The sequence below is a fragment of the Oncorhynchus mykiss genome, chromosome 26 (genome assembly GCF_057628025.1).
Source record: "Oncorhynchus mykiss isolate SJ-2025 chromosome 26, ASM5762802v1, whole genome shotgun sequence".
NCBI lineage: Eukaryota > Metazoa > Chordata > Actinopteri > Salmoniformes > Salmonidae > Oncorhynchus > Oncorhynchus mykiss.
Window position 1 is genome coordinate 31,761,342 of NC_143047.1, and position 26,756 is coordinate 31,788,097.

Consider the following 26,756-nt stretch of genomic DNA (forward strand, 5'->3'; position numbering starts at 1 on the left):
AGTGTAGAGTAGTATAATGTAATGTAGTGTAGAGTAGTATAATGTAATGTAGTGTAGAGTAGTATAATGTAATGTAGTGTAGAGTAGTGTAGAGTAGTGTAATGTAATGTAGTGTAGAGTAGTATAATGTAGTGTAGAGTAGAGTAGTATAAATGTAATGTAGCGTAGTATAATGTAATGTAGAGTAGTATAATGTAATGTCGTGTAGAGTAGTATAATGTAATGTAGTGTAGAGTAGTATAATGTAATGTAGAGTAGTATAATGTAATGTAGCGTAGTATAATGTAATGTAGAGTAGTATAATGTAATGTAGCGTAGAGTAGAGTAGTGTAATGTAGAGTAGAGTAGTATAATGTAATGTAGAGTAGAGTAGTATAATGTAAATGTAGAGTAGTATAATGTAATGTAGCGTAAGTATAATGTAATGTAGAGTAGTATAATGTAATGTAGTGTAGAGTAGTATAATGTAATGTAGAGTAGAGTAATATAATGTAATGTAGTGTAGAGTAGTATAATGTAATGTAGTGTAGAGTAGTGTAGAGTAGTGTAATGTAATGTAGTGTAGAGTAGTATAATGTAGTGTAGAGTAGAGTAGTATAATGTAATGTAGTGTAGAGTAGTATAATGTAATGTAGCGTAGAGTAGTATAATGTAATGTAGTGTAGAGTAGTATAATGTAATGTAGCTTAGAGTAGCGTAGAGTAGTATAATGTAGTGTAGTGTAGAGTAGTATAATGTAATGTAGAGTAGAGTAGTATAATGTAATGTAGTGTAGAGTAGTATAATGTAATGTAGCGTAGAGTAGTATAATGTAGTGTAGTGTAGAGTAGTATAATGTAATGTAGCGTAGAGTAGAGTAGTATAATGTAGTGTAGTGTAGAGTAGTATAATGTAATGTAGCGTAGAGTAGAGTAGTGTAATGTAGTGTAGAGTAGTGTAATGTAATGTAATGTAGCGTAGAGTAGTATAATGTAGTGTAGTGTAGAGTAGTATAATGTAATGTAGCATAGAGTAGAGTAGTATAATGTAATGTAGTGTAGAGTAGTGTAATGTAATGTAGCGTAGAGTAGTATAATGTAATGTAGTGTAGAGTAGTGTAATGTAATGTAGCGTAGAGTAGTATAATGTAATGTAGTGTAGAGTAGTATAATGTAGTGTAGTGTAGAGTAGTATAATGTAATGTAGAGTAGTGTAATGTAATGTTGAGTAGCGTAGAGTAGTGTAATGTAGTGTAGCGTAGAGTAGTATAATGTAGTGTAGAGTAGTATAATGTAATGTAGAGTAGAGTAGTATAATGTAGTGTAGCGTAGAGTAGTATAATGTAGTGTAGAGTAGTATAATGTAATGTAGCGTAGAGTAGTATAATGTAATGTAGCGTAGAGTAGTATAATGTAATGTAGAGTAGAGTAGTATAATATAATGTAGAGTAGTATAATGTAGTGTAGAGTAGAGTAGTATAGTGTAATGTAGCGTAGAGTAGTATAATGTAATGTAGCGTAGAGTAGTATAGTGTAATGTAGCGTAGAGTAGTATAATGTAATGTAGAGTAGAGTAGTATAATGTAATGTAGAGTAGTATAATGTAATGTAGTGTAGAGTAGTATAATGTAATGTAGAGTAGTATAATGTAATGTAGTGTAGAGTAGTATAATGTAATGTAGTGTAGAGTAGTATAGTGTAATGTAGCGTAGAGTAGTATAATGTAATGTAGCGTAGAGTAGAGTAGTATAATGTAGTGTAGTGTAGAGTAGTATAATGTAATGTAGCGTAGAGTAGAGTAGTGTAATGTAGTGTAGTGTAGAGTAGTGTAATGTAATGTAATGTAGCGTAGAGTAGTATAATGTAGTGTAGTGTAGAGTAGTATAATGTAATGTAGTGTAGAGTAGAGTAGTATAATGTAATGTAGTGTAGAGTAGTGTAATGTAATGTAGCGTAGAGTAGTATAATGTAATGTAGTGTAGAGTAGTGTAATGTAATGTAGCGTAGAGTAGTATAATGTAATGTAGTGTAGAGTAGTATAATGTAGTGTAGTGTAGAGTAGTATAATGTAATGTAGAGTAGTGTAATGTAATGTTGAGTAGCGTAGAGTAGTATAATGTAGTGTAGCGTAGAGTAGTATAATGTAGTGTAGAGTAGTATAATGTAATGTAGCGTAGAGTAGTATAATGTAATGTAGCGTAGAGTAGTATAATGTAATGTAGAGTAGAGTAGAGTAGAGTAGTATAATATAATGTAGCGTAGAGTAGTATAATGTAGTGTAGAGTAGAGTAGTATAATGTAATGTAGCGTAGAGTAGTATAATGTAGTGTAGTGTAGAGTAGTATAGTGTAATGTAGCGTAGAGTAGTATAATGTAATGTAGTGTAGTGTAGAGTAGTATAATGTAATGTAGCGTAGAGTAGAGTAGTGTAATGTAGCGTAGAGTAGAGTAGTGTAATGTAGCGTAGAGTAGTATACTGTAATGTAGCGTAGAGTAGAGTAGTGTAATGTAGTGTAGAGTAGTATAATGTAGTGTAGAGTAGAGTAGTATAATGTAATGTAGTGTAGAGTAGTATAATGCAATGTAGTGTAGAGTAGTGTAATGTAATGTAGTGTAGAGTAGTATAAGGTCATGTAGTGTAGAGTAGTGTAATGTAATGTAGTGTAGAGTAGTATAAGGTAATGTAGTGTAGAGTAGAGTAGTATAATGTAGTGTAGAGTAGAGTAGTATAATGTAATGTAGTGTAGAGTAGTGTAATGTAATGTTGTGTAGAGTAGTATAAGGTAATGTAGAGTAGAGTAGTGTAATGTAATGTAGTGTAGAGTAGTATAATGTAATGTAGAGTAGAGTAGTATAATGTAATGTAGAGTAGAGTAGTATAATGTAATGTAGTGTAGAGTAGTATAATGTAATGTAGTGTAGAGTAGAGTAGTATAATGTAATGTAGTGTAGTATAATGTAATGTAGTGTAGTGTAGAGTAGTATAATGTAATGTAGTGTAGAGTAGTATAATGTAGAGTAGAGTAGTATAGTGTAATGTAGAGTAGAGTAGTATAATGTAATGTAGTGTAGAGTAGTATAATGTAATGTAGTGTAGAGTAGTGTAGAGTAGTATAATGTAATGTAGTGTAGAGTAGTATAATGTAATGTAGTGTAGAGTAGTATAATGTAATGTAGTGTAGAGTAGTGTAGAGTAGTGTAATGTAATGTAGTGTAGAGTAGTATAATGTAGTGTAGAGTAGAGTAGTATAATGTAATGTAGCGTAGTATAATGTAATGTAGAGTAGTATAATGTAATGTAGAGTAGTATAATGTAATGTAGAGTAGTATAATGTAATGTAGCGTAGAGTAGTATAATGTAATGTAGCGTAGAGTAGTATAATGTAATGTAGAGTAGAGTAGAGTAGAGTAGTATAATATAATGTAGCGTAGAGTAGTATAATGTAATGTAGCGTAGAGTAGTGTAATGTCATGTAGTGTAGAGTACTATAATGTAGTGTAGTGTAGAGTAGTATAATGTAGTGTAGAGTAGAGTAGTATAATGTAATGTAGCGTAGAGTAGTATAATGTAGTGTAGTGTAGAGTAGTATAATGTAATGTAGAGTAGAGTAGTATAATGTAATGTAGAGTAGAGTAGTATAATGTAATGTAGAGTAGAGTAGTGTAATGTAGTGTAGTGTAGAGTAGTATAATGTAATGTAGCGTAGAGTAGAGTAGTGTAATGTAGCGTAGAGTAGAGTAGTGTAATGTAGCGTAGAGTAGTATACTGTAATGTAGCGTAGAGTAGAGTAGTGTAATGTAGTGTAGAGTAGTATAATGTAGTGTAGAGTAGAGTAGTATAATGTAATGTAGTGTAGAGTAGTATAATGCAATGTAGTGTAGAGTAGTGTAATGTAATGTAGTGTAGAGTAGTATAAGGTAATGTAGTGTAGAGTAGTGTAATGTAATGTAGTGTAGAGTAGTATAAGGTAATGTAGTGTAGAGTAGAGTAGTATAATGTAGTGTAGAGTAGAGTAGTATAATGTAATGTAGTGTAGAGTAGTATAATGTAATGTAGAGTAGAGTAGTATAATGTAATGTAGTGTAGAGTAGTGTAATGTAATGTAGTGTAGAGTAGTGTAATGTAATGTAGAGTAGAGTAGTATAATGTAATGTAGTGTAGAGTAGTGTAATGTAATGTAGTGTAGAGTAGTGTAATGTAGTGTAGAGTAGTATAATGTAGAGTAGAGTAGTGTAGTGTAGAGTAGTGTAATGTAGAGTAGAGTAGTATAATGTAATGTAGTGTAGAGGAGTGTAATGTAGAGTAGTATAATGTAATGTAGTGTAGAGTAGTGTAATGTAGTGTAGAGTAGTGTAATGTAGAGTAGAGTAGTATAATGTAATGTAGAGTAGAGTAGAGTAGTATAATGTAATGTAGAGTAGAGTAGTGTAATGTAATGTAATGTAGAGTAGTGTAATGTAGAGTAGTATAATGTAATGTAGTGTAGAGGAGTGTAATGTAGAGTAGTGTAGTGTAGAGTAGTGTAATGTAGAGTAGAGTAGTATAATGTAATGTAGTGTAGAGTAGTATAATGTAATGTAGTGTAGAGTAGTATAATGTAATGTAGTGTAGAGTAGTGTAATGTAATGTAGCGTAGAGTAGTATAATGTAATGTAGTGTAGAGTAGTGTAATGTAATGTAGCGTAGAGTAGTATAATGTAATGTAGTGTAGAGTAGTATAATGTAGTGTAGTGTAGAGTAGTATAATGTAATGTAGAGTAGTGTAATGTAATGTTGAGTAGCGTAGAGTAGTATAATGTAGTGTAGCGTAGAGTAGTATAATGTAGTGTAGAGTAGTATAATGTAATGTAGCGTAGAGTAGTATAATGTAATGTAGCGTAGAGTAGTATAATGTAATGTAGAGTAGAGTAGAGTAGAGTAGTATAATATAATGTAGCGTAGAGTAGTATAATGTAGTGTAGAGTAGAGTAGTATAATGTAATGTAGCGTAGAGTAGTATAATGTAGTGTAGTGTAGAGTAGTATAGTGTAATGTAGCGTAGAGTAGTATAATGTAATGTAGTGTAGTGTAGAGTAGTATAATGTAATGTAGCGTAGAGTAGAGTAGTGTAATGTAGCGTAGAGTAGAGTAGTGTAATGTAGCGTAGAGTAGTATACTGTAATGTAGCGTAGAGTAGAGTAGTGTAATGTAGTGTAGAGTAGTATAATGTAGTGTAGAGTAGAGTAGTATAATGTAATGTAGTGTAGAGTAGTATAATGCAATGTAGTGTAGAGTAGTGTAATGTAATGTAGTGTAGAGTAGTATAAGGTCATGTAGTGTAGAGTAGTGTAATGTAATGTAGTGTAGAGTAGTATAAGGTAATGTAGTGTAGAGTAGAGTAGTATAATGTAGTGTAGAGTAGAGTAGTATAATGTAATGTAGTGTAGAGTAGTGTAATGTAATGTTGTGTAGAGTAGTATAAGGTAATGTAGAGTAGAGTAGTGTAATGTAATGTAGTGTAGAGTAGTATAATGTAATGTAGAGTAGAGTAGTATAATGTAATGTAGAGTAGAGTAGTATAATGTAATGTAGTGTAGAGTAGTATAATGTAATGTAGTGTAGAGTAGAGTAGTATAATGTAATGTAGTGTAGTATAATGTAATGTAGTGTAGTGTAGAGTAGTATAATGTAATGTAGTGTAGAGTAGTATAATGTAGAGTAGAGTAGTATAGTGTAATGTAGAGTAGAGTAGTATAATGTAATGTAGTGTAGAGTAGTATAATGTAATGTAGTGTAGAGTAGTGTAGAGTAGTATAATGTAATGTAGTGTAGAGTAGTATAATGTAATGTAGTGTAGAGTAGTGTAGAGTAGTGTAATGTAATGTAGTGTAGAGTAGTATAATGTAGTGTAGAGTAGAGTAGTATAATGTAATGTAGCGTAGTATAATGTAATGTAGAGTAGTATAATGTAATGTAGAGTAGTATAATGTAATGTAGAGTAGTATAATGTAATGTAGCGTAGAGTAGTATAATGTAATGTAGCGTAGAGTAGTATAATGTAATGTAGAGTAGAGTAGAGTAGAGTAGTATAATATAATGTAGCGTAGAGTAGTATAATGTAATGTAGCGTAGAGTAGTGTAATGTCATGTAGTGTAGAGTACTATAATGTAGTGTAGTGTAGAGTAGTATAATGTAGTGTAGAGTAGAGTAGTATAATGTAATGTAGCGTAGAGTAGTATAATGTAGTGTAGTGTAGAGTAGTATAATGTAATGTAGAGTAGAGTAGTATAATGTAATGTAGAGTAGAGTAGTATAATGTAATGTAGAGTAGAGTAGTGTAATGTAGTGTAGTGTAGAGTAGTATAATGTAATGTAGCGTAGAGTAGAGTAGTGTAATGTAGCGTAGAGTAGAGTAGTGTAATGTAGCGTAGAGTAGTATACTGTAATGTAGCGTAGAGTAGAGTAGTGTAATGTAGTGTAGAGTAGTATAATGTAGTGTAGAGTAGAGTAGTATAATGTAATGTAGTGTAGAGTAGTATAATGCAATGTAGTGTAGAGTAGTGTAATGTAATGTAGTGTAGAGTAGTATAAGGTAATGTAGTGTAGAGTAGTGTAATGTAATGTAGTGTAGAGTAGTATAAGGTAATGTAGTGTAGAGTAGAGTAGTATAATGTAGTGTAGAGTAGAGTAGTATAATGTAATGTAGTGTAGAGTAGTATAATGTAATGTAGAGTAGAGTAGTATAATGTAATGTAGTGTAGAGTAGTGTAATGTAATGTAGTGTAGAGTAGTGTAATGTAATGTAGAGTAGAGTAGTATAATGTAATGTAGTGTAGAGTAGTGTAATGTAATGTAGTGTAGAGTAGTGTAATGTAGTGTAGAGTAGTATAATGTAGAGTAGAGTAGTGTAGTGTAGAGTAGTGTAATGTAGAGTAGAGTAGTATAATGTAATGTAGTGTAGAGGAGTGTAATGTAGAGTAGTATAATGTAATGTAGTGTAGAGTAGTGTAATGTAGTGTAGAGTAGTGTAATGTAGAGTAGAGTAGTATAATGTAATGTAGAGTAGAGTAGAGTAGTATAATGTAATGTAGAGTAGAGTAGTGTAATGTAATGTAATGTAGAGTAGTGTAGTGTAGAGTAGTATAATGTAATGTAGTGTAGAGTAGTATAATGTAATGTAGAGTAGTGTAATGTAGAGTAGTATAATGTAATGTAGTGTAGAGGAGTGTAATGTAGAGTAGTGTAGTGTAGAGTAGTGTAATGTAGAGTAGAGTAGTATAATGTAATGTAGTGTAGAGGAGTGTAATGTAGAGTAGTATAATGTAATGTAGTGTAGAGTAGTGTAATGTAGTGTAGAGTAGTGTAATGTAGAGTAGAGTAGTATAATGTAATGTAGAGTAGAGTAGAGTAGTATAATGTAATGTAGAGTAGAGTAGTATAATGTAATGTAGTGTAGAGTAGTATAATGTAATGTAGTGTAGAGTAGTATAATGTAATGTAGAGTAGAGTAGTATAATGTAGTGTAGAGTAGTATAATGTAATGTAGTGTAGAGTAGTATAATGTAATGTAGAGTAGTGTAATGTAGAGTAGTATAATGTAATGTAGAGTAGTATAATGTAATGTAGAGTAGTATAATGTAATGTACCGTAGTGTAGAGTAGTATAATGTAATGTAGAGTAGAGTAGTATAATGTAATGTAGCGTAGAGTAGTATAATGTAATGTAGAGTAGAGTAGTATAATGTAGTGTAGTGTAGAGTAGTGTAATGTAATGTAGTGTAGAGTAGTATAATGTAATGTAGAGTAGAGTAGTATAATGTAATGTAGTGTAGAGTAGTATAATGTAATGTAGAGTAGAGTAGTATAATGTAATGTAGAGTAGAGTAGTATAATGTAGTGTAGTGTAGAGTAGTGTAATGTAATGTAGAGTAGAGTAGTATAATGTAATGTAGTGTAGAGTAGTATAATGTAATGTAGAGTAGAGTAGTATAATGTAATGTAGAGTAGAGTAGTATAATGTAATGTAGTGTAGAGTACTATAATGTAATGTAGTGTAGAGTAGTATAATGTAATGTAGTGTAGAGTAGTATAATGTAACGTAGTGTAGAGTAGTATAATGTAATGTAGTGTAGAGTAGAGTAGTATAATGTAATGTAGTGTAGAGTAGTATAATGTAGTGTAGAGTAGAGTAGTATAATGTAATGTACAGTAGTGTAGAGTAGTATAATGTAATGTAGTGTAGAGTAGTATAATGTAATGTAGTGTCGAGTAGTATAATGTAATGTAGTGTAGAGTAGTATAATGTAGTGTAGAGTAGAGTAGTATAATGTAATGTAGAGTAGAGTAGTATAATGTAATGTAGAGTAGAGTAGTATAATGTAATGTAGTGTAGAGTAGTATAATGTAATGTAGTGTAGAGTAGTATAATGTAATGTAGTGTAGAGTAGTATAATGTAATGTAGTTTAGAGTAGTATAATGTAATGTAGAGTAGAGTAGTATAATGTAATGTAGTGTAGAGTAGAGTAGAGTAGTATAATGTAATGTAGAGTAGAGTAGTATAATGTCATGTAGTGTAGAGTAGTATAATGTAATGTAGAGTAGAGTAGTATAATGTAATGTAGTGTAGAGTAGTATACTGTAATGTAGTGTAGAGTAGTATAATGTAATGTAGTGTAGAGTAGAGTAGAGTAGTATAATGTAATGTAGAGTAGAGTAGTATAATGTAGTGTAGAGTAGAGTAGTATAATGTAATGTAGTGTAGAGTAGTATACTGTAATGTAGTGTAGAGTAGTATAATGTAATGTAGAGTAGAGTAGTATAATGTAATGTAGAGTAGAGTAGTATAATGTAATGTAGTGTAAAGTAGTATAATGTAATGTAGTGTAGAGTAGAGTAGTATAATGTAATGTAGTGTAGAGTAGTATAATGTAATGTAGTGTAGAGTAGAGTAGTATAATGTAATGTAGAGTAGAGTAGTATAATGTAATGTAGAGTAGAGTAGTATAATGTAATGTAGTGTAGAGTAGTATAATGTAATGTAGTGTAGAGTAGTATAATGTAATGTAGTGTAGAGTAGTATAATGTAATGTAGAGTAGAGTAGTACATTGTAATGTAGTGTAGAGTAGAGTAGTATAATGTAATGTAGAGTAGAGTAGTATAATGTAATGTAGTGTAGAGTAGAGTAGTATGATGTAGCGTAGAGTAGAGTAGTATAATGTAATGTAGTGTAGAGTAGAGTAGTATAATGTAATGTAGTGTAGAGTAGTATAATGTAATGTAGTGTAGAGTAGAGTAGTATAATGTAATGTAGAGTAGAGTAGTATAATGTAATGTAGTGTAGAGTAGTGTAATGTAATGTAGCGTAGAGTAGTATAATGTAATGTAGAGTAGAGTAGTATAATGTAATGTAGTGTAGAGTAGTATAATGTAATGTAGTGTAGAGTAGTATAATGTAATGTAGAGTAGAGTAGTGTAATGTAGTGTAGTGTAGAGTAGAGTAGTGTAATGTAGCGTAGAGTAGAGTAGTATAATGTAATGTAAAGTAGAGTAGAGTAGAGTAGTATAATGTAATGTAGTGTAGAGTAGAGTAGTATAATGTAATGTAGAGTAGAGTAGAGTAGTGAAATGTAGCGTAGAGTAGTGTACTGTAATGTAGAGTAGAGTAGTGTAATGTAGCGTAGTGTAGTATAATGTAATGTAGAGTAGAGTTGTATAATGTAGTGTAGAGTAGTATAATGTAATGTAGTGTAGAGGTGTATAATGTAATGTAGTGTAGAGTAGTATAATGTAATGTAGCGTAGAGTAGTATAATGTAATGTAGTGTAGAGTAGTGTAATGTAATGTAGTGTAGAGTAGTATAATGTAATGTAGAGTAGAGTAGTATAATGTAATGTAGAGTAGAGTAGTATAATGTAATGTAGTGTAGAGTAGTATAATGTAATGTCGAGTAGTGTAATGTAATGTAGTGTAGAGTAGTATAATGTAATGTAGTGTAGAGTAGTATAATGTAATGTCGAGTAGTATAATGTAATGTAGTGTGGAGTAGTATAATGTAATGTAATGTAGAGTAGAGTAGTATAATGTAATGTCGAGTAGTATAATGTAATGTAGCGTAGAGTAGAGTAGTATAATGTAATGTAGTGTAGAGTAGAGTAGTATAATGTAATGTAGTGTAGAGTAGAGTAGTAAAATGTAATGTAGAGTAGAGTAGTATAATGTAATGTAGTGTAGAGTAGTGTAATGTAATGTAGCGTAGAGTAGTATAATGTAATGTAGCGTAGAGTAGAGTAGTATAATGTAGCGTAGAGTAGAGTAGTGTAATGTAGCGTAGAGTAGAGTAGTGCAATGTAGCGTAGAGTAGTATACTGTAATGTAGCGTAGAGTAGAGTAGTGTAATGTAGCGTAGAGTAGTATAATGTCATGTAGCGTAGAGTAGAGTAGTGCAATGTAGCGTAGAGTAGCGTAGAGTAGTATAATGTAATGTAGAGTAGAGTAGTATAATGTAATGTAGAGTAGAGTAGAGTAGAGTAGTATAATGTAATGTAGAGTAGAGTAGTATAATGTAATGTAGTGTAGAGTAGTATAATGTAATGTAGTGTAGAGTAGTATAATGTAATGTAGAGTAGAGTAGTATAATGTAATGTAGAGTAGAGTAGTATAATGTAATGTAGTGTAGAGTAGTATAATGTAATGTAGCGTAGAGTAGCGTAGAGTAGTATAATGTAATGTAGAGTAGAGTAGTATAATGTAATGTAGAGTAGAGTAGAGTAGAGTAGTATAATGTAATGTAGAGTAGAGTAGTATAATGTAATGTAGAGTAGAGTAGTATAATGTAATGTAGTGTAGAGTAGTATAATGTAGTGTAGTGTAGAGTAGTATAATGTAGTGTAGTATAGAGTAGTGTAATGTAGCGTAGAGTAGTATAATGTAATGTAGAGTAGAGTAGTATAATGTAATGTAGAGTAGAGTAGAGTAGAGTAGTATAATGTAATGTAGTGTAGAGTAGTATAATATAATGTAGCGTAGAGTAGTATAATGTAATGTAGTGTAGAGTAGTATAATGTAATGTAGTGTAGAGTAGTATAATGTAGTGTAGAGTAGTATAATGTAATGTAGTGTAGAGTAGTATAATGTAATGTAGCGTAGAGTAGTATAATGTAATGTAGAGTAGAGTAGTATAATGTAATGTAGTGTAGAGTAGTATAATGTAATGTAGTGTAGAGTAGTATAATGTAATGTAGTGTAGAGTAGTATAATGTAATGTAGTGTAGAGTAGTATAATGTAATGTAGAGTAGAGTAGTATAATGTAATGTAGCGTAGAGTAGTATAATGTAATGTAGTGTAGAGTAGAGTAGTGTAATGTAGCGTAGAGTAGTATAATGTAATGTAGAGTAGAGTAGTGTAATGTAGCGTAGTGTAGTATAATGTAATGTAGAGTAGAGTAGTATAATGTAGTGTAGAGTAGTATAATGTAATGTAGAGTAGAGTAGTGTAGAGTAGTATAATGTAATGTAGCGTAGAGTAGTATAATGTAATGTAGTGTACAGTAGTGTAATGTAATGTAGAGTAGTATAATGTAATGTAGAGTAGAGTAGTATAATGTAATGTAGAGTAGAGTAGAGTAGTATAATGTAATGTAGTGTAGAGTAGTATAATGTAATGTAGTGTAGAGTAGAGTAGTATAATGTAATGTAGTGTAGAGTAGAGTAGTATAATGTAATGTAGTGTAGAGTAGTGTAATGTAGTGTAGAGTAGTATAATGTAATGTAGAGTAGTGTAATGTAATGTAGTGTAGAGTAGAGTAGTATACTATAATGTAGAGTAGAGTAGTATAATGTAGTGTAGAGTAGAGTAGTATAATGTAATGTAGAGTAGAGTAGTATAATGTAATGTAGTGTAGAGTAGTGTAATGTAGTGTAGAGTAGTATAATGTAATGTAGAGTAGTGTAATGTAATGTAGTGTAGAGTAGAGTAGTATACTATAATGTAGAGTAGAGTAGTATAATGTAGTGTAGAGTAGAGTAGTATAATGTAATGTAGAGTAGAGTAGTATAATGTAATGTAGTGTAGAGTAGTATAATGTAATGTAGAGTAGTGTAATGTAATGTAGTGTAGAGTAGAGTAGTATACTATAATGTAGAGTAGAGTAGTATAATGTAGTGTAGAGTAGAGTAGTATAATGTAATGTAGTGTAGAGTAGTATAATGTAATGTAGAGTAGAGTAGTATAATGTAATGTAGTGTAGAGTAGTATAATGTAATGTAGTGTAGAGTAGTATAATGTAATGTAGTGTAGAGTAGTATAATGTAGTGTAGTGTAGAGTAGTATAATGTAATGTAGTGTAGAGTAGTATAATGTAGTGTAGTGTAGAGTAGTATAATGTAATGTAGTGTAGAGTAGTATAATGTAGTGTAGTGTAGAGTAGTATAATGTAATGTAGTGTAGAGTAGTATAATGTAGTGTAGTGTAGAGTAGTATAATGTAGTGTAGTGTAGAGTAGTATAATGTAGTGTAGTGTAGAGTAGTATAATGTAATGTAGTGTAGAGTAGTATAATGTAATGTAGTGTAGAGTAGTATAATGTAGTGTAGAGTAGAGTAGTATAATGTAATGTAGTGTAGAGTAGAGTAGTATAATGTAATGTAGTGTAGAGTAGAGTAGTGTAATGTAGAGTAGTATAATGTAATGTAGCGTAGTATAATGTAATGTAAGGTAGAGTAGTATAATGTAATGTAGTGTAGAGTAGTATAATGTAATGTAGTGTAGAGTAGTATACTATAATGTAGAGTAGAGTAGTATAATGTAATGTAGAGTAGAGTAGTGTAATGTAGTGTAGTGTAGAGTAGTATAATGTAATGTAGCGTAGTATAATGTAATGTAGAGTAGTATAATGTAATGTAGTGTAGAGTAGTATAATGTAATGTAGTGTAGAGTAGTGTAGAGTAGTGTAATGTAATGTAGTGTAGAGTAGTATAATGTAGTGTAGAGTAGAGTAGTATAATGTAATGTAGTGTAGAGTAGTATAATGTAATGTAGTGTAGAGTAGTATAATGTAATGTAGCTTAGAGTAGCGTAGAGTAGTATAATGTAGTGTAGTGTAGAGTAGTATAATGTAATGTAGAGTAGAGTAGTATAATGTAATGTAGTGTAGAGTAGTATAATGTAATGTAGTGTAGAGTAGTATAATGTAATGTAGCGTAGAGTAGTATAATGTAGTGTAGTGTAGAGTAGTATAATGTAATGTAGCGTAGAGTAGAGTAGTATAATGTAGTGTAGTGTAGAGTAGTATAATGTAATGTAGCGTAGAGTAGAGTAGTGTAATGTAGTGTAGTGTAGAGTAGTGTAATGTAATGTAATGTAGCGTAGAGTAGTATAATGTAGTGTAGTGTAGAGTAGTATAATGTAATGTAGCATAGAGTAGAGTAGTATAATGTAATGTAGTGTAGAGTAGTGTAATGTAATGTAGCGTAGAGTAGTATAATGTAATGTAGTGTAGAGTAGTATAATGTAGTGTAGTGTAGAGTAGTATAATGTAATGTAGAGTAGTGTAATGTAATGTTGAGTAGCGTAGAGTAGTGTAATGTAGTGTAGCGTAGAGTAGTATAATGTAGTGTAGAGTAGTATAATGTAATGTAGAGTAGAGTAGTATAATGTAGTGTAGCGTAGAGTAGTATAATGTAGTGTAGAGTAGTATAATGTAATGTAGCGTAGAGTAGTATAATGTAATGTAGCGTAGAGTAGTATAATGTAATGTAGAGTAGAGTAGTATAATATAATGTAGCGTAGAGTAGTATAATGTAGTGTAGAGTAGAGTAGTATAATGTAATGTAGCGTAGAGTAGTATAATGTAGTGTAGTGTAGAGTAGTATAGTGTAATGTAGCGTAGAGTAGTATAATGTAATGTAGTGTAGAGTAGTATAGTGTAATGTAGCGTAGAGTAGTATAATGTAATGTAGAGTAGTGTAATGTAATGTAGAGTAGTATAATGTAATGTAGCGTAGAGTAGTATAATGTAGTGTAGAGTAGAGTAGTATAATGTAATGTAGAGTAGAGTAGTATAATGTAATGTAGAGTAGTATAATGTAATGTAGTGTAGAGTAGTATAATGTAATGTAGTGTAGAGTAGTATAGTGTAATGTAGCGTAGAGTAGAGTAGTATAATGTAATGTAGTGTAGAGTAGTGTAATGTAATGTAGCGTAGAGTAGTATAATGTAATGTAGTGTAGAGTAGTGTAATGTAATGTAGCGTAGAGTAGTATAATGTAATGTAGTGTAGAGTAGTATAATGTAATGTAGAGTAGAGTAGTATAATGTAATGTAGCGTAGAGTAGTATAATGTAATGTAGCGTAGAGTAGTATAATGTAATGTAGAGTAGAGTAGAGTAGAGTAGTATAATATAATGTAGCGTAGAGTAGTATAATGTAGTGTAGAGTAGAGTAGTATAATGTAATGTAGCGTAGAGTAGTATAATGTAATGTAGTGTAGAGTAGTATAATGTAATGTAGCGTAGAGTAGTATAATGTAATGTAGAGTAGTATAATGTAATGTAATGTAGTGTAGAGTAGTATAATGTAGTGTAGTGTAGAGTAGTATAGTGTAATGTAGCGTAGAGTAGTATAATGTAATGTAGAGTAGTATAATGTAATGTAGTGTAGTGTAGAGTAGTATAATGTAATGTAGCGTAGAGTAGAGTAGTGTAATGTAGCGTAGAGTAGAGTAGTGTAATGTAGCGTAGAGTAGTATACTGTAATGTAGCGTAGAGTAGAGTAGTGTAATGTAGTGTAGAGTAGTATAATGTAGTGTAGAGTAGAGTAGTATAATGTAATGTAGTGTAGAGTAGTATAATGCAATGTAGTGTAGAGTAGTGTAATGTAATGTAGTGTAGAGTAGTATAAGGTAATGTAGTGTAGAGTAGTGTAATGTAATGTAGTGTAGAGTAGTATAAGGTAATGTAGTGTAGAGTAGAGTAGTATAATGTAGTGTAGAGTAGAGTAGTATAATGTAATGTAGTGTAGAGTAGTGTAATGTAATGTTGTGTAGAGTAGTATAAGGTAATGTAGAGTAGAGTAGTGTAATGTAATGTAGTGTAGAGTAGTATAATGTAATGTAGAGTAGAGTAGTATAATGTAATGTAGAGTAGAGTAGTATAATGTAATGTAGTGTAGAGTAGTATAATGTAATGTAGTGTAGAGTAGAGTAGTATAATGTAATGTAGTGTAGTATAATGTAATGTAGTGTAGTGTAGAGTAGTATAATGTAATGTAGTGTAGAGTAGTATAATGTAGAGTAGAGTAGTATAGTGTAATGTAGAGTAGAGTAGTATAATGTAATGTAGTGTAGAGTAGTATAATGTAATGTAGTGTAGAGTAGTGTAGAGTAGTATAATGTAATGTAGTGTAGAGTAGTATAATGTAATGTAGTGTAGAGTAGTATAATGTAATGTAGTGTAGAGTAGTGTAGAGTAGTGTAATGTAATGTAGTGTAGAGTAGTATAATGTAGTGTAGAGTAGAGTAGTATAATGTAATGTAGCGTAGTATAATGTAATGTAGAGTAGTATAATGTAATGTAGTGTAGAGTAGTATAATGTAATGTAGAGTAGTATAATGTAATGTAGCGTAGAGTAGTATAATGTAATGTAGCGTAGAGTAGTATAATGTAATGTAGAGTAGAGTAGAGTAGAGTAGTATAATATAATGTAGCGTAGAGTAGTATAATGTAGTGTAGTGTAGAGTAGAGTAGTATAATGTAATGTAGCGTAGAGTAGTATAATGTAGTGTAGTGTAGAGTAGTATAATGTAATGTAGAGTAGAGTAGTGTAATGTAGTGTAGTGTAGAGTAGTATAATGTAATGTAGCGTAGAGTAGAGTAGTGTAATGTAGCGTAGAGTAGAGTAGTGTAATGTAGCGTAGAGTAGTATACTGTAATGTAGCGTAGAGTAGAGTAGTGTAATGTAGTGTAGAGTAGTATAATGTAGTGTAGAGTAGAGTAGTATAATGTAATGTAGTGTAGAGTAGTATAATGCAATGTAGTGTAGAGTAGTGTAATGTAATGTAGTGTAGAGTAGTATAAGGTAATGTAGTGTAGAGTAGTGTAATGTAATGTAGTGTAGAGTAGTATAAGGTAATGTAGTGTAGAGTAGAGTAGTATAATGTAGTGTAGAGTAGAGTAGTATAATGTAATGTAGTGTAGAGTAGTATAATGTAATGTAGAGTAGAGTAGTATAATGTAATGTAGTGTAGAGTAGTGTAATGTAATGTAGTGTAGAGTAGTGTAATGTAATGTAGAGTAGAGTAGTATAATGTAATGTAGTGTAGAGTAGTATAATGTAATGTAGAGTAGAGTAGTATAATGTAATGTAGTGTAGAGTAGTGTAATGTAGTGTAGAGTAGTATAATGTAGAGTAGAGTAGTGTAGTGTAGAGTAGTGTAATGTAGAGTAGAGTAGTATAATGTAATGTAGTGTAGAGGAGTGTAATGTAGAGTAGTATAATGTAATGTAGTGTAGAGTAGTGTAATGTAGTGTAGAGTAGTGTAATGTAGAGTAGAGTAGTATAATGTAATGTAGAGTAGAGTAGAGTAGTATAATGTAATGTAGAGTAGAGTAGTGTAATGTAATGTAATGTAGAGTAGTGTAATGTAGAGTAGTATAATGTAATGTAGTGTAGAGTAGTATAATGTAATGTAGAGTAGTGTAATGTAGAGTAGTATAATGTAATGTAGTGTAGAGGAGTGTAATGTAGAGTAGTGTAGTGTAGAGTAGTGTAATGTAGAGTAGTATAATGTAATGTAGTGTAGAGTAGTATAATGTAATGTAGAGTAGTGTAATGTAGAGTAGTATAATGTAATGTAGTGTAGAGGAGTGTAATGTAGAGTAGTGTAGTGTAGAGTAGTGTAATGTAGAGTAGAGTAGTATAATGTAATGTAGTGTAGAGGAGTGTAATGTAGAGTAGTATAATGTAATGTAGTGTAGAGTAGTGTAATGTAGTGTAGAGTAGAGTAGTATAATGTAATGTAGTGTAGAGTAGAGTAGTATAATGTAATGTAGTGTAGAGTAGTATAATGTAATGTAGAGTAGAGTAGTATAATGTAATGTAGAGTAGAGTAGTATAATGTAATGTAGAGTAGAGTAGTATAATGTAATGTAGTGTAGAGTAGTATAATGTAATGTAGAGTAGAGTAGTATAATGTAATGTAGAGTAGAGTAGTATAATGTAATGTAGAGTAGAGTAGAGTAGTATAATGTAATGTAGTGTAGAGTAGAGTAGTATAATGTAATGTAGAGTAGAGTAGTATAATGTAATGTAGAGTAGAGTAGTATAATGTAATGTAGAGTAGAGTAGAGTAGTATAATGTAATGTAGAGTAGAGTAGTATAATGTAATGTAGAGTAGAGTAGAGTAGTATAATGTAATGTAGTGTAGAGTAGTATAATGTAATGTAGAGTAGAGTAGTATAATGTAATGTAGAGTAGAGTAGTATAATGTAATGTAGAGTAGAGTAGAGTAGTATAATGTAATGTAGAGTAGAGTAGTATAATGTAATGTAGTGTAGAGTAGTATAATGTAATGTAGTGTAGAGTAGTATAATGTAATGTAGAGTAGAGTAGTATAATGTAGTGTAGAGTAGTATAATGTAATGTAGTGTAGAGTAGTATAATGTAATGTAGAGTAGTGTAATGTAGAGTAGTATAATGTAATGTAGAGTAGTATAATGTAATGTAGAGTAGTATAATGTAATGTACCGTAGTGTAGAGTAGTATAATGTAATGTAGAGTAGTATAATGTAATGTAGAGTAGTATAATGTAATGTACCGTAGAGTAGTATAATGTAATGTAGAGTAGAGTAGTATAATGTAATGTAGCGTAGAGTAGTATAATGTAATGTAGTGTAGAGTAGTATAATGTAATGTAGTGTGGAGTAGTATAATGTAGTGTAGAGTAGAGTAGTATAATGTAATGTAGTGTAGAGTAGTGTAATGTAATGTAGAGTAGAGTAGTAATGTAATGTAGAGTAGAGTAGTATAATGTAATGTAGTGTAGAGTAGTGTAATGTAATGTAGAGTAGAGTAGTAATGTAATGTAGAGTAGAGTAGTATAATGTAATGTAGTGTAGAGTAGTATAATGTAATGTAGTGTAGAGTAGTATAATGTAATGTAGTGTAGAGTAGAGTAGTGTAATGTAGAGTAGAATAGTATAATGTAATGTAGAGTAGAGTAGCATACTATAATGTAGTGTAGAGTAGTGTAATGTAGTGTAGAGTAGAGTAGTATAATGTAATGTAGTGTAGAGTAGTGTAATGTAATGTAGAGTAGAGTAGTAATGTAATGTAGAGTAGAGTAGTATAATGTAATGTAGAGTAGAGTAGTAATGTAATGTAGAGTAGAGTAGTATAATGTAATGTAGTGTAGAGTAGTATAATGTAATGTAGTGTAGAGTAGAGTAGTATAATGTAATGTAGTGTAGAGTAGAGTAGTGTAATGTAGAGTAGAGTAGTATAGTGTAATGTAGAGTAGAGTAGTATAATGTAATGTAGAGTAGAATAGTATAATGTAATGTAGAGTAGAGTAGCATACTATAATGTAGAGTAGAGTAGTATAGTGTAATGTAGAGTAGAGTAGTATAATGTAATGTAGTGTAGAGTAGTGTAGTGTTGTATAATGTAGTGTAGTATAATGTAGTATAATGTAGAGTAGTGTTGTTTATTGTAGTGTAGTATAATGTAGAGTAGTGTTGTTTATTGTAGTGTAGTGTAGTATAATGTAATGTAGCATAGTATAGTATAATGTAGTATAATGTAGCGTAGTGTTGTATAATGTAGTGTACTGTAGTTTAATGTAGTATAATGTGTAGTATAATGTAATGTAGCGTAGTGTAGTATCTCACCTTGGCCTCCCACTCCATCCCGGCCACTGAGATCCCCAGCAGCAGTACCACCGAGATACAGCCGATGATCCTGATGTCATTCAGCTCATCTATCATAATGGCATTGTTTTCCTGTAGAGGAGAGGGAAGGAGGGGGAGACAGAGGTGGAGAGAGAGATGCACATGGAGAGGTAGAGAGAGAGAGGGGGGAGAGGGAGAGAGGGACCACAGTCAGTGATCTGACACACACACACACACACACACACACAGATGCTACGTACCTTGAGTAGGTCAACCACAGTCTCTGCGAAGCCCACCACGTACATCGCCACGGCAACAGCGTTAGCGAAGGCGAAGATGAGACCAATGGAACCGCCAAACTCTGGTCCCAGACTACGTGATATCAGGTAGTACGCCCCTCCTGGAAACCAATCAGTAATAACATTCCTCTACTTGTACATACAGTGGACACAGAGCAGGTAGGGAGCAGGGATAATAACATTCCTCTACTTGTACATACAGTGGACAGTCATTGAAAACAACCTTTGAGCTCTCCTTGTTTTTTCAACATTGTCTCATGTTTATAATGTGTTGAGTGCCTGTATAAAGCCTCGCTACTGTTATTTTACTGCCGCTCTTTAATTATTTGTTATTTTTCTATTTTTCTTTTCTTTTTTTCTTACATGTTTTTTTTTACTTAGCACTTATTCTTCTCAAAACATTGTTAGTTAAGGACTTGTAAGTAAGCATTTCACTGTAAGGTCTACCGACACCTGTTATATTCGGCGCATGTGACAAATAACATTTGATTTGATTTGGTTGACTCACCTCCTCGTACCACTCCATTGGTGCAGATAGCAGACATGGAGAGACCTGTGACGGTGGTCACCACACAGCTCAGAGCAATGACCACAATGCCCAGACCTAAAACACAAAATACCTGTTAATCCAACTCACCCCTGCTCAGGCCATTTACAGTCTGTCTACATGTGAAGGCATACAATGTTTTGCGAAGTTTGAATTCCACACTGAAATGTCTTTCTTTTCTTCTTAAAGATGGTCCTCCAGCAATTTTATGTTTTGAGCAAAATCGTTTAAAAACAAAAACACAACTGCAAACTTCAAGGAGTTGGTCGGATGGGAAGTTGTGATGTCATCCGCCTCCTCCCTTGCTTGAGGAACAATAGAGGAGCATTAGAGAACAGAAGAGGAAAGGCCAACCCCCACTTGTGCCATATCATAAGGATACCTGGACCACCTATTGAGATGTGCCTTTTGTTAAGTAAATCAGCTGATAAATGAGCTAAATCAGAAACTGGAGTACGACTTTAAGAACCCGTGTATAAAGGAGTGTAGAGTGCTGTTTTTGTCACATTGTGCTGGTTCTGAAATAATCTACCACCTCCTCTTTCTAACACCTGACCACACCTTCTGTGCCCTCCAGTCACCTCTAACACCTTGAGAAACACAGTGAAGCCTTCTGTCCCCTCCAGGCACCTCTAACACCTTGAAAAACACAAGTGAAGCCTTCTGTCCCCTCCAGTCACCTCTAACACCTTGAGAAACACAGTGAAGCCTTCTGTCCCCTCCAGTCACCTCTAACACCTTGAGAAACACAGTGAAGCCTTCTGTCCCCTCCAGTCACCTCTAACACCTTGAGAAACACAGTGAAGCCTTCTGTGCCCTCCAGTCACCTCTAACACCTTGAGAAACACAGTGAAGCCTTCTGTGCCCTCCAGTCACCTCTAACACCTTGAGAAACACAGTGTAGCCTTCTGTCCCCTCCAGTCACCTCTAACACCTTGAGAAACACAGTGAAGCCTTCTGTGCGTCTGAAATGGTCCATTCTCAGGACTAATGGTGCTGTAGGCCTGCAGGCTGTTAGTTCCAGCAGGCGGTTTACTCTGATATCTGTCATGGTCTCTATCTGCACTGCAGCCAGCGCTCTGAAATACATTAGTTATGCTCCATAAAGAGGTCCTCACCCCTGAGAAACACACACACACACACACCTGGTACATTCCAGCTACTTCCTTTGCTTTGACCTCAGAGTGAAGGACACTGGGAGCTGACTGGTTGTCTTTTTGTGTTGTACATATTTTTGCATGTCTACACTCTCAGAAACAAAGAGTGCAACAAAGAATGTCCCAGTAGGTCAGAGGTATTCAAACTTTTCCAGCGGGGAGCCAATTTTTTCCACCAGAATTTCTGGGGACCCCATTTTCCCCCCAATCATTTCTTGCGACCCCAACCCAAATCTAAAGACACAACCTTAAAATGTTCATTGCATATTCATTTCTTATCAACATGAAAAGAAACCAATAAATACATTTTCTCAATAAAATTGTAGCTTTCAAATGATCTTTCTCTAAATGTTTGTATATTGTATACAGTAATACAGTAATAATCTGTACTCCTCATTGTTTAAAATATGATTTTTAAAAACATTTTGGTGACCCTACTGCAGTTACCCCATCGCGACCCCACTGCAGTTACCCTATCGTGACCCCACTGCAGTTACCCCATCGTGACCCCACTGCAGTTACCCCATCGCAACCCCACTGCAGTTACCCCATCGTGACCCCACTGCAGTTACCCCATCGTGACCCCACTGCAGTTACCCCATCGCGACCCCAACTTTGAATAGCACTTCTGTAGGGGAGTATTGGGGAACCATCTGAATTTAAGATGGGTAGAACTCTTTCTGGTTCCCAATACCAACCTTTATCTATTTGGAATCCAGATTATTTTTTTGTAACCTGGTTCTTTTTGGAAACCTAAAGGGTTCTATCTGACCTGAAAAGGAGCCTGCTACATAGCACTCCTTTTTTCTGATAGTGTGTGTGGTGTAATTATTTATTACTCTGTGTTGTACTTACCCCAGCCGGCCTGTCCAAACACCCAGGACAGACGGATGAACAGCATCACACCCCAGATGTTCAACATACATCTCACCTAGAGAGGAGGAAAGACAAGAGGAGCGAGAGGAGAGTTGAGGAGAGACAGGAGGAAAGAGAGGATGAGAGAGGAGGAAAGACAAGAGGAGGGAGAGGAGGAGAGAGAGGAGGAGAGAGGATGAGAGACAGTAGGAGAGACAGGAGGAGAGAGAGGAGAGAGGAGGAGAGATAGGAGAGAGGAGGAGAGACAGGAGGAGAGAGAGGAGGACAGACAGGAGGAGAGCGAGGGGAGGAGAGACAGGAGGAGAGCGAGAGGAGGAGAGAGACAGGAGGAGACAGAGGAGGAGAGAGAGGAGGAGAGACAGGAGGAGAGCGAGGGGAGGAGAGGGACAGGAGGAGACAGAGGCGGCGAGAGAGGACGAGAGAGAGGAGGAGAGAGACAGAGAGTAGGAGAGAGGCTAGGTTAGGTAGAGACTGGGGTTAGCCCTGAGTTACACATAAGGCAGGATTACTTTGACCTTGTCTCTTCGCTTCCAGTCAGATCGTAGTTAGGTTAGATAGAGACCGGGTTATGACAGATCGCTGTGTCGGTGTCTGTGTCTGAGGCTTCCAGACAGATCATGTGACCTGTCAGGGTATCACTGAGGTATGCAGGTTATTGATGCTGGGTTGTGATATACAGCTCAGGAGTGGCCAGGGTGACCCCCAGTGACCCCCAGTAGAAGAAGTTCCCATAACCTGACCACACAGACCAGGACTCCCCATTCACCCTGCTCGATATCCAGCCACACTCTCTAAGACTCCATTCCTACTCACCACGATCCCATTAGGACAGGCCAGTCCCCATAACCAACTGCCTTCACCAGGATCCCATTAGGCCAGTCCCCATAACCAACTGCCCTCACCAGGATCCCATTAGGCCAGTCCCCATAAAACTGCCCTCACCAGGATCCCATTAGGACAGTCCCCATAACAAACTGCCCTCACCAGGATCCCATTAGGCCAGTCCCCATAACCAACTGCCCTCACCAGGATCCCATTAGGACAAGCCAGTCCCCATAACCAACTGCCCTCACCAGGATCCCATTAGGCCAGTCCCCATAACCAACTGCCCTCACCAGGATCCCATTAGACCAGTCCCTATAACAAACTTCCCTCACCAGGTTCCCATTAGGACAGGCCAGTTCCCATAACCAGCTGCCCTCGCCAGGACCCCATTAAGAACCATCCTAATCCTGCCCCAATACAACCCATCTCCACTCCCCAGGACCCTCCTAACCCTGCCCCAAAATAACCCATCACTACTCCCAGGACCCTCCTAACCCTGCCCCAATATAACCCATCTCCACTCCCCAGGACCCTCCTAACCCTGTCCAATATAACCCATCTCCACTCCCCAGGACCCTCCTAACCCTCCCCCAATATAACCCATCTCCACTCCCCAGGACCCTCCTAACCCTGTCCAATGTAACCCATCTCTACTAACCAGGACCCTCCTAACCCTGCCCAATGTAACCCATCTCCACTCCTCAGGACCCTCATAACCCTGTCCAATGTAACCCATCTCCACTCCTCAGGACCCTCCTAACCCTGTCCAATATAACCCATCTCCACTCCCCAGGACCCTCCTAACCCTGTCCAATGTAACCCATCTCTACTAACCAGGACCCTCCTAACCCTGCCCAATGTAACCCATCTCCACTCCTCAGGACCCTCCTAACCCTGTCCAATGTAACCCATCTCTACTAACCAGGACCCTCCTAACCCTGTCCAATGTAACCCATCTCTACTAACCAGGACCCTCCTAACCCTGCCCAATGTAACCCATCTCCACTCCTCAGGACCCTCCTAACCCTGTCCAATGTAACCCATCTCCACTCCCCAGGACCCTCCTAACCCTGTCCAATATAACCCATCTCAGCTCCCCAGGACCCTCCTAACCCTGTCCAATGCAACTGTTATGGGATTTATTATGAATAATGACTAAATGATGTATACATTTAACGTAGAATTATAACTAACAGAATTATACCCTATCTTTCTAGTAGTGTTAAATAATGTTTGTTGATTAGGAAGGGGTTATGTAGCATAGACCTAGGAAGAAAGGAATGTATGTGTGTGTCGAAAGAGAACGAAGAGGGGCATTAACCTATGTTTGAACCGACCTGGCTGTAACTCTGGGGAGATAAGGTAGGACAGGGAGGGCCCCTCCAGAGCTCTTGTATCTGGGGGAGACTGGAACTGTCAGCTGAGTGGTAATAAACTGTGGTGAGACTCATGAGAAAACCCCTATGTTGGTGTGTATGTATGTGTGTAGGGTAAGAGAAAGTTATAAAAGGAATGTCTTTGTATATGTACAGCAGCGCTCTCGTATATACACCTTACTGACTATTGTAAACTGGCCTCTGTATATTTCATTTCAATAAGAACCTTACAAATCCTTAGTAATAGACAGAATAATTTAAGTGAAGTTCAGTTTACAAAGTTCTCATAACAGTAACCCATCTCTACTAACCAGGACTCCCTTTATCCAGCCGAACCTCACGGTTCCATCTTTGTTGTCCAGGGGAATGACAGACTCCACATCGTCTGACGGCGTCCCGTCGCTCCCCTCTCTGTCCTCCACCGTGTTCGTCACTGAGATCCTTCCATTCTAGAGAGAGAAAATAGGACAGGAAAAGACTTGTCAGGGGTACGTATCACTCCAGTCTACCTGGAGGAAGATAAAGAATACGGCTGGTAGAGGAAGAAGGAATTTGTTGAAACTTTAGAGGAAGTTTAGATTAGTTTTGTCTTTAGGAAATCAGAGAGAGTTAGCAGTACAGTAACTTGATGTTAGAATTCTGGGCCTCCTGTTAGATAGGTAAGTCTCTATGAGGTCAGAACCCTGTTGAAATGTTCTCTTTCTAAATCAATCAAACAAGAGACGCAGTGTTCTTGTTCCTGAGTGTGTGTGTGTGTGTGTGTGAGAGAGAGAGTCGTGCAGTTTGATTCTGATGAAGATGAATACATGTTTGGAGAAGCATTATTATACTGTGTGCTTGTCCTTGAAGACTGCACTCTGTGTGTGTGAGAGAGAGAGAGAGAAGGAGAGAGTGAGGGAATAGAACGGAGAGAGAGAGAGAGAGAGAGAGAGAGAAGGAGGGAGAGAGAGAGAGAGAGAGAGAGAGAGAGAAGGAGAGAGAGAGAATGAGAGAGAGAGAGAGTGAGGGAATAGAACACAGAGAGAGAGAGAGAGGAGGGAGAGAGAGAGAGAGAGAGAGAGAAGGATAGAGAGAGAAGGAGAGAGAGAGAGAGAGTGAGGGAATAGAACACAGAGAGAGAGAGGATGAGAAGGAGAGAGAGAGGGAATAGAACAGAGAGAGAACAGGGTGGACCCAGTTTAAACTTTTTGTAAGACGAATATGAAGTGTTTAAAGGACACATGAGTACCAAGCTCTTTAATGAGATGCTCAGATCTCTGTCTGGTGTAGGGCATGGCGTGGCTGTCAGACAGAGATAACAGACTGGCTGTCACCCAAAGGTGTTACAAATCTATAAAACACTTTAGCCTGTCAGTATGTCAACCATTGTGTAGATCTATTCTTATCTCTGTCTTTGACGACTGTTCAGTCCCAGTGTTGGCAGTAGGTTTATAGGGTGTGAAAGATGGTTGAACTGCGGTTAATGAAAGTGGCAGGAATGTTTCCAGTTAAATGAATGATTAAAGGACTATAAACTCCATTTATCTCTCTCTCTCCTCTCTCTTTTCTCTCTATCTTATCTTCCTCTCTGAGACTGTAAAACATATGTTCTTTCCTCCAGAGAGTTCATGTTGTTCTCTTTCAGGACACAGTAGGTCTATAAATGCTTTAAGAGGAATGAGTTGACCAATCCAAGGCCATCCCACTGCACACTCCACCTCATTTCAACGTGGATAATTGGGAAATATTTGGTTGAGACCTTGATCAATGAGATTACAACCTATATTCACCCACTCAAAAATAAAGCCATAAGTTGAGTTTCCAATGTGTTGTCACTATGCTTGGAACCATCTAAAAGCACAACCAAACAATGTCAGATTTCTGGTTTAGTTATCACCAAAATGTCTATCACTGTGCTTTTAACCATTAAAGTCACAGCAAAAGTTCAAATGGGAAAACAATGTCAGATATTTGGTTGATTTATTTATGTGTTACTTATTACTGTCCTTTATCTAATATCAGAACCAAATTACCTGGATTACAGTTGAGATTACATTAAAAGAACATGGTGCAATGATCAATGCCATTCGAGATTCTGGGCAGATTATTACAGCAATTGTGAATATCTCCACAGACCTGTGAATACCTCTGCATGCTATCTTCAACATGCATGCTTTATATGATGATGGAAGAAGACATTTATAGTTACAGTAACCTCAAACTGTGACCATGGATGTGTTGATCATTTTAAGGGTGAATGTTTCATTAGTTTGTAAGATAGCCTATTTACTGTATTACAATTGAATTGTGTTTGGTTGACAAGGCAACCAAATATGAACATTTAAATGAGATATATCTACTGCTTGGATAGTTCCATCTGTCAACTGGCTTAATCCCATTCTTTAACTTTTATTTTTGGCTGAGTTGGAGATGTGGATCCACCATATAATTTGTCAACAAGTTAATAGGCTGTTTATTGTATTTCAAAAGTGATACTGAATTGTGTTTGGTTGTAAACAACCAAATATCAACATGTGAAGGAGATTTATCTTCCGCTTGCCACTGAATTAAAGGCAAATGAAACTTTAAATGCACTTTAAATAAAGTTGAATTTGATTTAGTCCTGTTGTTTAAATGCACTTTAAATAAAGTTGAATTTGATTTAGTCCTGTTGTTTAAATGCACTTTAAATAAAGTTGAATTTGATTTAGTCCTGTTGTTTAAATGCACTTTAAATAAAGTTGAATTTGATTTAGTCCTGTTGTTTAAATACACTTTAAATAAAGTTGAATTTGATTTAGTCCTGTTGTTTAAATACACTTTAAATAAAGTTGAATTTGATTTAGTCCTGTTGT

At 34.9% G+C, this 26,756-nt stretch overlaps 1 protein-coding gene across 1 annotated transcript in view; it reads right to left on the bottom strand.

Moving 5' to 3' along the window:
* The window catches only part of LOC110506139 (solute carrier family 12 member 1), a 58,988-nt gene that overhangs the window by 29,023 nt on the left and 3,209 nt on the right, over positions 1-26,756 (bottom strand). The window contains exons 2-6 of the mRNA XM_090222710.1: positions 24,234-24,371; positions 21,701-21,776; positions 19,650-19,745; positions 19,103-19,242; positions 18,843-18,953 (exon numbers count right to left, since the gene is read on the bottom strand). Coding sequence (XP_090078836.1) covers positions 18,843-18,953; positions 19,103-19,242; positions 19,650-19,745; positions 21,701-21,776; positions 24,234-24,371 — 561 coding nt within the window. The remainder of the gene's footprint in view (positions 1-18,842; positions 18,954-19,102; positions 19,243-19,649; positions 19,746-21,700; positions 21,777-24,233; positions 24,372-26,756) is intronic.